Source organism: Mytilus edulis, chromosome 11 (assembly GCF_963676685.1).
Source record: "Mytilus edulis chromosome 11, xbMytEdul2.2, whole genome shotgun sequence".
Classification (NCBI taxonomy): domain Eukaryota; kingdom Metazoa; phylum Mollusca; class Bivalvia; order Mytilida; family Mytilidae; genus Mytilus; species Mytilus edulis.
In genome coordinates, this window is record NC_092354.1 from 76,193,030 (window position 1) to 76,206,904 (window position 13,875).

At 31.3% G+C, this 13,875-nt stretch overlaps 1 protein-coding gene across 1 annotated transcript in view; it reads left to right on the plus strand.

The window, feature by feature from the left end:
- Positions 1-219: 219 nt before the first annotated feature.
- Positions 220-13,875, plus strand: part of LOC139494605 (glutathione hydrolase 1 proenzyme-like) — a 40,067-nt gene continuing 26,411 nt past the window's right edge. Inside the window, exons 1-4 of the mRNA XM_071282764.1 lie at positions 220-271; positions 1,517-1,656; positions 5,493-5,634; positions 12,540-12,679. Coding sequence (XP_071138865.1) covers positions 220-271; positions 1,517-1,656; positions 5,493-5,634; positions 12,540-12,679 — 474 coding nt within the window. The remainder of the gene's footprint in view (positions 272-1,516; positions 1,657-5,492; positions 5,635-12,539; positions 12,680-13,875) is intronic.

Here is a 13,875-nt window from a genome sequence, read left to right on the forward strand (position 1 = left end):
ATTGTTCTTATAGTTCTCAATCCCCATCGTGTATATCTATTGGTAAATTTATATCGGAAGTATTTGTCCTCCTTCTCAATCTGAAATCATAAAATGAAATGGAGATGTGTGTGTAGACCTTAAGATGTTTAGTATACAAATTATATTTTAAAAACAAAATAACAAAACAGGCAGGTCATTTTAAACTAAACATATTTACGTAAATTTCGAATGGATAACATGTACATTGCCATTGTATTTACTTTGTCTGTAATGAACTTAAAGAAAGCAGGTAAGAACAGATTTTGCTAATATTATTACTTTTCTATATCTTCTACTGAAACATTCAGTTTGAAAATACTGCTTTTAAAAAATGATAACTTTTAACAAAACATATTGATTATTTTATTTTTGATATTAAAAAGACCGTTATAAATTTGAATGCTTCATATGAAACATTTTTGTTCCAAAATATATGAAATAAAAGCCAAATCTTGAGAAGGATCTACTGACCCTTCTGGGGCACATGATTTAACTTCCAGTTAATTCTTGGTGGGGTTCGTGTTGCTCAGTGTTATTTTATTATATGTTGTGTACAATTATTGTTTGTCTGCAGTTTTTTTTCGCATCTCTTTTATTTCAATTACGTATACCTATTTCATGTGGTGTGTATCCCGTAGCGTTGTTCTAAATAATTGAATAGTGTGTTACATATTTAATGCTAAAAGAGGGACGAAAGATACCAAACGGACAGTCAAACTCATAAATCTAAAACAAACTGACAACGCCATGGCTAAAAATGAAAAAGACAAACAGAAAAACAATAGTACACATGACATAGAAAACTAAACAACACGAACCCCACCAAAAACTAGGGGTTTTCTTAATTTTAATAACTATGATAACTATTAATACACTTGCATACTATTTAAACACTTGCTTTACATTGAAGATGAGTATTGTGTTTAATACTAAGTAATAAAACTGGTATCACTATCAAGAGTGAGTCTTCTCTGGAATTCTATTTAAAACAAATAGCATACTGTGAATTTATATACTGAGTGGAACAAAGCACACGCTTAACATAGATAAGTATCTATTAAATCCGCAAAACACCATTTCATTACCATTATGGCTAACTAGCTAATGTCATAATTTCAAATTGTACACTTTTCCCTCAAATGTGGTATACTGAGTTAGACTTATTAGTTAGTTTCTTCTAACAGGAGCAATAAGACAGGTTCCGCATGTGGAGTAGGACATGATAAACCCTGCAGGAGCACATGATATTATACCTATTTTTTAATGGGGGGTTGTATTGCTCAGTCTTTAGTTTTCTATGTAGTGTTTTGTATAGTATTTTTTTCCATTTTTTAGCTATGGCCTTTTTCAGTTTATATTCGAGTTTTGAGTTGATATGGTATCTTTCTCTTATAATTGTTGTATTTCCCTCAGTTTTGGTTTGTGAACAGGATTTGTTTCAGTTAAATTGATTAATGTTACCTTTATTTATAATAAAACTTTCTTTTTTCAACAGATTGTGGATTGCATATGAATTGTTATCGCTTCTACAGCAATTATTGGGATCCTGGTGTGGAGAATACTGCCGGTACTAACATTGGGTGTGAACATTATTGTAAAGCTACTGATATAGATCATACATTTTCGGCGACATTTGTAAGTTGATATTTATTATCATTAGATAATTTTAGAAAGATTCCCATGCCAGTAATACGCGTTTCAAAAATAATTTTGATTACTCATTCTACAAAACAATTTGCTGCAAGCCAAAGCAGTCCAAGTATTCAAAGTCGGGTTTGCCTGATGAGTTGCATTCTTAATTTTAATACATTTGCATACTATTTAGATATTTGCTGTCATAATAAGTGCGCCAAAACCAAAGCATTGACTACTGAAGGAAGATCGTATGGAAAACGTTTAGAAACGATTATTTTTTCTAATGTCAGGAATGCCAAGAGACTGGCAGACATAGGTTTAAAAGCCAAAAACATATGAATACAAACCGAATCTTTTATGATTTTTTTTTATTTGCAATGGTTTATTCTTACCGTTTCTTACTTTTGCCTACAGTTTTAGTTTGGTTCTCACTATTTCAAAGGTTAAAATTAAATTACGTTAGTTTCTCTTACCTCTTTCAAGTGTTGCGATTAAAACAAACATAAAGACTTTCATATGTGATAATGTCGTAAAGGAGTAATATCGGTTTTCTTTGAAATCACATTGACGTTTGCTGAAATATCATTAAAAAAATTCGATTCATACCAGAAGAGGAGGAATACATGATATTGTTTGTTTTAACGTGATATTTATTTATTATCTAACAGTATTGTTATTCATAAATATTGATATATGCACGAATGACTGAACTTTTCTAATGAAATAAAAAAAAAATTGTCTTGTTCAGGTAAATAAACACTACTGAACAATCCGAACATAAATTGAACAAGTCTAAATTGTCTGCAAGCGAATCGTAGAAGATATCTGAATAAACTGAACTGGATACGTCTACATAGTATATCTGAAAGACATAGCTAATAGTTATCAAAGCTACCAGGATTATATTTCAATTCGCCAGACGTGCGATTCGTCTTAATAAGACTAATCAGTGACCCTCGTATCAAGAAAGTTATCAAGCCAGAAAAGTACAAACTTAAAGCGCATTAAGGACCTAAATTTTCATTAACTTGTGCCAAATACGCCTAAGGTAATCTTTAACTGGGATGAGACAAAAGTGCATTGATATTATATTAATAGTCCTGTTAATAAATCGTTACTCTAACTATCACATAAACTTAACATGATCTTATAAATGAGGCCAAGGTCATAATAACCATCTAAGAAATACATATACACCTTACAATCATTAAATGCACTAAATAAAGTTGACCTATTGATTATAGTATCTAAGAAACAGGTGTAACAAGAAAAAAAACATTGACCAATGAACCACAAAAATGAGGTCAGGTTCAGATGAACCATGCCAGGCAGACTTGTAAAGCTATATTCATCCGTTCAAAAAATATAGTTGACCGATTGTTTATAGTAAGAAAAACAGACCAAAACACAAAAACTTAACACTGAGCAATGAACCGTGAAAATGAAAACAAGGTCAAATAAAACCTGCAAGACTGACGTGTACATCATAAAATATTTCCATACACCAAATATAGTTGACCTATTGTATAAAGTATTAGCAAATCCTAGTTTTATTTGACCTTTAACATTTAAACGCCAAAAAATTAAACTGCACAATACGACGTTTTGACGACCAATTTAAAATTCAAGTAAAATCATTTTTTAGAACTGTTTAGAATTTCGCCGTGACATATGAAGAGAAGTTAAATTCTTTTAGTATTCGACAGTTCCTGATTTGTTAGTAAAAGAAGATAAAATTATTATAGATATGTGATGGATTAATTGATTGATAGGTGTTTAATGCCACTAACAGCACTATTGTGTTTATTTGTGTTAGTCAGTTTTTATTGGTTGAGGAAGAGAACCAAAGACCTTCGATAGGAAAACGAACAATTCATCCAATTGAAATTATAGTCGTGCGCACCTGTCACGTGCTGGATTCGACTCATAAACTCAGTGTTGACAGTCTATTTCGACTTCTTTGATCAATGGGCCTCTGATATGTGATGTAGAAAATATCACAATTTAAGTCAATTATAGAAAGCACTAACTCTTTACCGTGTTTTGGGGAACTACACAAAACAAAAAAGAGTGTGCAAAAGTAGCAGTGATTTAAACATTTCAGTTCATTGGTATTCAGTGAAAGTGTTAATTTCAAATTTGTTTAAGCCATCCTATTTTTAATCCTTGAACGAATTGTGTTATTGCCTCACTACTTGAATATGTAGAGCTTTCGTACAATACGTATAATCATGGAAGTATTATATTGACAGGAACTCCAACGAAAAATTAGCACATTCGCATCCCACTGATTTCTTTAGGAAAATAAAAGGTTCCGACTCAGTATGTCAAGTATGTGATAACTCCTTTGTGGGGTATCTGCGATGCCGCCCTCGCGTGTGTAGTTTACAGAAACTGATCTTATCACGTGATCTGTTATCGAGGGTCTAATCTACCTACCAATGTAAATAAACACGGAAACTCCCGTGGCTAATTGCGAATCGCTACATGAATAACGACACCTGTTTTTGTTCAATAATTAAAGACTACAGCTGAAACAATCTTAAAAATCGGTCCATATTTAACAGAATGACAAAAGAAAAATAACTGTATTTGGAAAGAATGTAAGATTATTTTTAGTTTTGTCTAATATGTTTTTATCACTAGAACTAGGAAATCGGGAAATATCGGATTATGCAGATTACATGACTCTGAAGTAGAGTGTTTGCAGAAAATAATTTGATGTCCGTGTAGTGTGCCTGATGGCGCCTGATAACTCAAATTTTAAGTTAAAGATTGTAAATTTTAATCGAGTGTAACACAAATATTAATAGTTTTCTCGATCGTAAAATGTAACTTAACATATTTATAGAAATTGTTTTAAGCACTAAGAGGTGGATAATTATACGCCCGTGATTGTCTCTCCATATAGTATGTATCAAGTTAAAACACAGATTACATGTACACCTTCTTTTTTTTTTAAATTCAACCTGGTCCGAGATTGCTCTGGCGTCTGACGGATTTGTTTTGGGAAATTTATAAAATTTTCTTTTTGTTGAAATGAATGAAACATTTGACACCGGACTTTCAGTAAACAATTCAACAAGTGATTTGTTAGCAGTAAACCTCAATTATACATGCAGATTACAACTATTTGTTTCCTTACAAAAGACATTTATTATAATTCAATATAAAAATAAGAAGATATGATTGCCAATAAGACTACTCTCCACCAGAGATCAAACGAAACAGAAGTTTTCAACTATAGGTCACCTTACAGCCTTAAACATATTTTAGCAAATCCATTTCATATATGAAAAAAATTATATTGGCCTGATTATGCACAAAACAAATAAGCGAATATAAAGAATAAATAGATATTTGCGATTGAAAATGATGTCCATGCAAACGATTATGTTTTTTTTTTCAGTTTTTTTTTTTTTTTTTTTTTGGGGGGGGGGTCGTTAAATGTCATATCCTTGACATTTATGTATACATCCGGTTACTTCGGTAAATTCCGTAATTACGAGTATCCCGAAAACGTCGTTGAACCCATGCATCGATACAACTAATTGAAAGATGTCAAATTAATTAACAGATACTTAACGATTTTGCGGCATCGCACTATAAACGTTTGAAGTCGGTTTGTTGGAGTTCCTGTCAATATAATACTTCCATGGTATAATATAAATTGTAAGATAAATATGTACGCCGCTCAAGTAAACCTCATATATTTTCTGAAAACCTCAACTGTAATGACAAAGCTAATATATTTAGTCGGAAATATAATTTTGCAAAGAAATTTACTATCTGTTTAAACGTATATTGAAATCTTAAACTATGTTATTCCTTTTCAGTCAGATATGTGCTATTGTCGAAAAACTCCACCACCTTCAACCTATGAGAAACCAGCTAGTGAATGTACTCGTACCTGTTCGGGTGCCTCAACAGAATTTTGTGGAGGTTCTACCACATTAAGGGTTACAGTTTCTATCATAGGTAATTATTAAGATACACTGAAAAAAAATGAGAATGAAAATGGGGAATGTGTCATACTGACAGCAACTCGACCGCAAAAAAAAAACAATAGCAGAAGGTCACCAACAGGTCTTCAATGTAGCTATACACTCCCGCACCCGGAGGCGTCCTTAAGATGGCCCTTAAACAAATATATACTAGTTTAGTGATAATGAACGCCATACTTATTTCCAAGTTGTACTCAAGAAACTAAAATTGTTTATTAGTGTTGTTTAATGCCATTTGTGTATTCGAACCAGATCAAAAGCCAGCACTTCTGTGTTGACATGAATTATCAATGATATGTTCAAATTAAAAAATAACTATCTGCATAAACTATTCTTTTAAAATGCTCAAGATTTATAACCCCATGAATAGATTTTCTTAACTGCATTTGGAAAAAACGTTTTGGGAATATTGAGTTCTCAATGCACTTTAACTTCGTGCTGAATCTGGCATATTTTTAGATTTTTGGATTTTAGCGTCACTGGTGCCTCTTTTGTAGACCAAACGTGCGTCTGAAGTACAGTATGTTAAGCATGGTGAATACTATGAGTTTATTGTAACGATTGTCCACTCAAACTATTTGAAAGACACTTTAAAGTATAATATATTATCTATATTGGGAAAAGAAACATTAAATTCGTCTATGATAAATCAAAGTTTAAACATAACACATTGCTGACCTTTTGTAAAGAATTATTACTTTTTCACAGATCGGCCGCCTGACATAGTGACTACTACAATTTCACAAACGACTACTACAACCTCTCTAGCTATTAGGGAATCGCCTACTACAACCTCCGCGGATATGTTAATCACTGACACATCTCAAACAATAGTCACGATGGAATCGTTCAGTACAATATCTGAAAATCTTCAATATTTAATTTCAACTGTAACGAATCCGACTTCCTCACAGACAACCACAGATGTAGCTCTTTCAACAACTGACAGTAAGTTTACTTTGCTATTTTAAATATAAAGTATATATAAAAAAAATCAGAAAAGTCAAAATTCCAAGGTAAATTCAAAAATGTACATCACACTTTAAAAAATCGAGCGTTCGACTTTGTCTCTCAATAGAACGTTAGAAAAAACAACTATTACAGATGGGATATGACGTACTAATTGATGCATGACATTCTTGAACTTAAAATACATTTCATTTCAAGGAAACACATTCTTTTTTCTATCTGCATCAAAATTGATGTCACTCGCAACATGTACTCCGATGATTTATTGCATGTGAGGCAGATAGAAAACACAAGTGGACATAACAAATTGATAAACTGTTCAATTTTTTTCAAAGTTAATAGCTATTAAAGGTACCAGGGTTATAATTGAGGACGTCAGATACGCGGTTCGATTATGTCAAAATAATAAGTAGTTGAAAATATTGATGATCCTTTATTAATTGACCGTACTGAATTTTTACAGCATAAACAAATCGAAGGAAAAAGGAAATATTCTGTTACTTTAATAACTAAATATATCCAATATATATATACGTAAAATAAAACAAATTTATCATGAACACTTGTTGGATTTGACAAATAATTTGCGTACCTATCACTTAATCAAAGGTATGGGTTTACAGTTGATAATATCTATTCTACTAAATTAACTTTGATGTCATTTGGTCTCTTATAAAGAGTTTTTTCATTGGCAATCATACCCCATATTCTTTTTTATATTCAATGTTTTTATTTCAGGAGTGAATCATAAGAAAACGTTATGCAGATGTCCAAAAAGCTTAGTTAATACTAAATGGCGTTTTCTTTATGAAATGGGTTTAACAGACTCAGAAGCAACAACAATAATCCTTCAACATTTTTATGAAAACATACTACCGGAAATAACTGTTGACAAAAGAGCTGTAACAAAAGAGGTTCGAAAGAGGACATCAGCCGAGAACAAAACACAACCTGCACAATTCATTGGATGGGGATGCATTGTGTTTCTCATTCTCCCAATAGTTATTTTGGTCTCTATAGACTTGCTTAACTGTTGTATCTACTTCCAGAAACGCTCTCGTCGAAACAAACGCAACCGAATAAACTCAATGTAAGAAACTAAACATCGTAAAGCAGGCACAATGTCTATGCAAATATGAAATTGACTGAACATATTAGGTCAGTACACACGGTAGTTATCAACCTGATGAGAAAAATCATTAAAATATCAACACAGACTTGAGAACGACTTTTTGCTATACGTAATCGAATTAATTCAGTACATTTACCACTTATCAACTTGTCAGACACCTGAATCATATAGATACATTGCTTACTACAATGAATTTCAGATACATTTGCACTTTACTTTTCGACAATATTAAAGACAGTACTCAATTAGAAATTCATATATAGTCCTAAAAGTACAAGTAGTACCAACGCATCGGATACTTACCTTAAGAAATTTACATATCACTAAAATACATGTACAAGTAGCTGAAATGATAAACAAACGAATTTGTAAATAATAGATATATATCCATCTCCAAAAAAAAATGAATATTCAGAAATAAATGTGAATGACTGATCACCATTCACAGTTAGATGAATCAAACATAAATTAAGCTTTTGTGATTTGTGGATTAAGGAAAAAAATTAATCTTTGTTGAACATATCATTTTATGGATTAATTATACTCACAGTTTTGAAAATTGGTGTCCAACGAATAAAAATGAGCCCACAGTATAAACTAGTTATTGCATGTTCATCCACATCTTGACAAGTGTTTTCTTTGGTATAAATAGGAAATGTGTTGAATATTGGGCACTGATAAGACTGAATATATAATATAATAATCGTCCAAGAGTAAACGCTGGTTTGTTGTTATCAATTAATATACACGTAACAGTTACATGTATATATAATTTTTAACAATTTTCATTTCATTTGAATCTACTTTTCTAATAGTAGTGCAGTGCAAATGCATGGTGAACACCTCACTATAAAAAATCGATTTTTCTAAAAGATTGGATATGAGGAGCCATTCCTATTATCCCGCAAAAACAATTACAGAGTTACCGGTCCTTGCCGGGAATATTGCAAAACGTTCTTGATATTTTCTTCCGCAAGCTTAAACACAATTTTTCGGTATTAAATATTATCATGATGTTTTCTTTTATATATATATATATATATATAACTAACGACAAAACAGTTTCATATTATTAATTTGTATTTATTAAAAAAAAAAATTAGGAGTATCCATTGAAAGAATAAATTTAAAACAAGCGATATGTAATGTTATTTTGCACAAGATATTGTCCGCGAATCTATATTTTTATAGATCGGTTGAAAACGCTAAGCTTATTTGCATATTGGAAATTTAGGCGATAGCAATACATCGGAGTGACCTCACGGTCATCTCGGTGTTAAAAGACAAAAAATACAAATAAGTCAACAAAAGTTTACAAATCTCAACATAGAAAACTATAGATAATTCATCCATCATTTTAACTTTGAAATGTTCAGCTGATAATGAGAAACAACGTGTGTGTATGCGGTAGACGACTTCATAATAAATAAAGACATTTGTCTAACAACTGAAAAGCAAATAGCAATGCGATAATTGAGAATACTTTTGAAGTTGTTTCGGTTTATTTATTTTGTTTGTATTTTGTGTTTTATTAGTTTTTATTTGAATATGTATCTGTTTTATGCATAACCCCCGAAAATCAGATTTGTAAAAACAACTTTCTATGCTGCTAACCAATGTCTTTTATATTTGTTAATTCCTGGTTACTTCTTCAAGCTAATTGGTTGTCAAATGTACCAGGATTATGTTTGGAAACGCCAGACGCGTGTTTCGTCCATTTAAGAATCATCAGTGACGCTCAAAGCAAAATACTAATAAAGCCAAACAAGTACAAAGTTGAAGGACTTCAAATGTATAATGATCAGCTGTATATATAGCGATGTGCATAACACATCGATATACTTTTAGACTTCAAATTAAAATAATGAATATATTTCAATTCTTTTTTTCTTATGAGAAATGTTATTCTAGGGCTATTGGATATGAAGTAATGAGCAAAAAACATTCAACGCATGATCTGCTTTTATTAAAAAGATAATTATATAAGCAAGAATCAATTATTTCAAAACAAAACTGATGAACTTTAACAGTTAATTTATAATTGATATCTAGTTGCTAAAACATTTCCTTGGATAATTGGTATAATGACCGACTTGAATAACACAACAATAAAGACTTTATAGATTTAAGCGTTGGTTGCAATTTCCAACCTCCCCTACAAAAGGAAATGCACGTCACTAGTAAGGTATATTACAGTTGTGTTCCAACTGTTTGTTGTGTTCGAGTTTTGTATGTTGTCACTGGATTACAGACTTTCAGATAATAATAAATTTCCTTGGAGATCGTTTTTATTAATTTTTTTGTTTTTTTTTTATTTTTGCAATAACTTCTCCTATGCAATTTCATTATTCTTTTGTTGACTTGTGTTTACTTATTAGAAGGTTCTTGCTTCTTATGTTGTGTAATGTATTGTTCTAACTGCAATCAATAATAATCCTTTTATCTATTAGTTATCGTAATACACCATCGTGTGTAAGATTCATTTTGATTGGATAACGTCACCAATGGTTATGCCATCAATGCATAATTGCAAGGATATGTCATCATTTCAAGGATATGTCATCATTTCAAGCTGCAATTCTGACATTATGAAATGAAATAGAAGTGGGTGTGCTTTCTCTATGATGTTTAGTATACAAATACGATGTTTCTTTTCAGACAAATTTAATTTCAAAATAACAAAACGAGACGTTAATATTAAACTGAACATATTTACGTAATTTTAGAATGGATAGCATGTACGTTGGCATTGCATTTATTTTGTCTGTAATGAACTTAAAGACTGCAGGTAAGAACAGATTTTGGTAATATTAGAATTTGTTCTATATCTTCTGAAACACAGTTCGATGATATTTTATTATTGATAACTTGTTTAAAGTTAAATTAATGTAATGATTATTATTCCTAAATGAATGGTTCAAAACTATGTGTTTTTGTGTTTGTTACCTTATATTTAAGGTGGTACCAAACACTACAGGGAGATACCTCTGTAAAGTCATCTAAACGTTTTGATTACGTTGTGTTGTAAGGGGAATATTAAGCTGCTCAATGATCAAAATTAATGTTTGTCAAACTGCTATATAACCAGTGTAAATTTTGACAAAACGGTTGGTTCAAAAATTTTGGAAATGTTTATATTTTTGTTAAAGGGTCAAAGTTTATAAATTAAACGAGCAAAATTAAGATAAGTGAAAGTTTTGGGTACCACCTTAAACGATTCAGGTTTGATAATTGTTCATTTTAAATGGATTTTTTTTAGGTAACAAAAACTAACCAAAGAGAATCAAACCTTTATGTTTTAAATTCAGACTTTTATACCAATATCTGCATTTATTCGTTCATGTGTAACTATTATTTGAGCCTTAAATAGAATATTTCAAAAATAAAAATCACAATAGTATCCTTGCTTAAGATTGTTGACAAACAGATTATGTATATACTTTCGGGGACTTTCGGATTACATTTTTGTGCTTCATACAAAACTGTTTTAAATATATGGAATGAAAAGCCAAATGTAGAGCAGGATCTGCTTACACTACCGGACCATTTGAGACCTATCCTATAGGTTTGTTTTGCTCTATTGTTAGTTTTTTTTATGTTCCTCTGATATCTTTCGCCTTTCTCTTGTTTCAGTTTATATTCCGATATAATGTGGAGTGTATCCCATCACAGTGTTCTCATTATTAGATTAACCCATAACATCTTTAATGCTAAATGATTTTCAGGACAGGATGCTGCCTCTGAATTAGTAGTTTAAAGGTTATTTTGCAGGTTTTGGTATATATTTTTTTAAATAGATATAGACTGCATACAGCAATTTTTAGCTAGTTCGATATACAAATAAGTTAACATGACCGAAATTGACACAATTGACCCAGAAATGAATTGTTGCCCTTTGTCATAATTCATAATTAATCACACTTGGCAACAATCATCTTTGGGGGTATATAGTTATAAACAAATGTCTGATGAACTGACTTGTCAACTAAGATGCCCAACATGGCTAAAAATAGAACGTAGGTGGTAATATGCCAAAAAAAAATTTAAACTATTTTGAAAACCATTTTATTGACAGAAAATCTGACATGATCAAACATGTTGGGAATGTTGAGCTTTACCTATTATTCATACATTTCAAAAATGTCAGATGGCTTTTTATATAGGATTTATTGCCATTAAATGTCACATTTTACCATTTTTTGTATTGTCGTAAAACTATAATATGTACAGAGTATAGCGTTTAGAGGAATCAGCAAGATGGGTTCTTCATATGAGTCAACATGGGTGAAACCGTCAATCGGCCTCATTAGGGTTATTGCACTTTTCAATTTATTTTCGACTTAACTTTCATCTCATAATTTCATTAACACTACTATTTAATGAAGGCAACCGTAGTATACTGCTGTTCGAAATACACAAATCGATTGAGAAAAAAAATAAATCCAGGTTACTAAATTAAACTGAAAGAAACACGTCAAAAATAAGAGGATAACGACGACACAACAGAAACACTAAAATGGAACACACAGAAACGAACTATAATAAAACAATGGCCATGTTTCTGACTTGGTACAGAACATTCAAAGAACAAATGCCGGGTTGAAACTGGTTTAAACAATAACATGAATAAGTTAATATCATTTTGTTCTTATACATTATTAACGAAAATATTTACAAAAAAAGTATGAATGCATTTTTTCTATCCATTAAAACACAGGATATGAAAAATGATAAAACGTATTGCAAATAAGTTTTGAATTATTTTTTTTTATTTACAGATTGTGGATTGCATTTTAAATGTTTTGATTTCGGAACCATTTATTGGTCTTCTAGTATTCAGTATAATGCAAATACTAACCTTTGGTGTGAAAATTACTGCAAAGCTGCTAATATAGATAATACATATTCGGGAACATTAGTAAGATTAGTTTTAGATATTAAACAGATTTGCATGCGAACACGAGACATGTTCTAAAAGTAAAATCACAAAAAAACTGAACTCCGACGAAAAGTTAAAACGGAAAGTACCTAATCAAATAGCAAAATTAAAAGATAAAACACATCAAACAAATTGATAGAAACTAAGGTAATAAGATTTACTAGTTATTCTCGCAAATACCCTGCAAGCCAGGCACACTATCCATTCGATCATAAGCAGCTTTATCTGCGCCAAATAAGCAAAGCATCCACTACAGGAGGTGGTTTGACTGGTATCATCTGGAACAGGAATATCAAAACCAACCTGTTTCATAACAGACTATTTTCTATTTATATCAGGCTTTCTTCAATCGTTAGAAATCGTCAAAACCTTGCAGAAGTTAACAACGCTACCGAATCATAAAAGATTAGACATTTTACTCTCCAAAAAAATCTAATCAAAGAGAGATTTTAGTATCAAATTAGACAATTCAAGCAAATATTCTCATGGGAAAAAAGAACAGTTCAAACAACTTTAGTTATTATTATAGATTATTATATGGCATTTTCCATATTGGCCATGGTATAAATCCTAGACTCCAATATCAAGCCATAATAGTTCCTGTTACCTGTTACCTAATCTATATGTTCAAATCTGTCAGACGGATCACCAAACGGTGTATTTGCAATTTGCTATAAGCACGGGTCATATTCACAATTTCTGAAGTCAACCTTTGACTTAAAGAATTTATCTGCAAGTAATTCCCGGCTGTAGTAAGAAAACCAGGACTGATTCCCACAGAAAGATTGTGAAAGCAAAGAAACTATACAACTTAAATTAAGCATTTCTATCAAATGAAAATACGAGTTCTAAACATACAGGCTGACATAAGGCGTATGGACATATATTCAGTAAAAGACACGTATACTGCACGTTTTAGTATATAAATCATCTAAATAACAATTTTAGATCTGTAAATTAGTTTTTTCTTCCTTTGCTGGGATTCAAAATCATGTTACTAAGATATTGTGGCACCGAATTGCGTTGCACTGTGACCGACGCGCTAGACCACTCGACCATCTAGGCTCTACAATGATATGGCTTTCGGTGACCGGTTCCTCGTCATTTGTAATCTAAAGTCGTGAAACAATACATGATATATGAGGCATGAAAATGGAATTGTTACTGATCAGCTG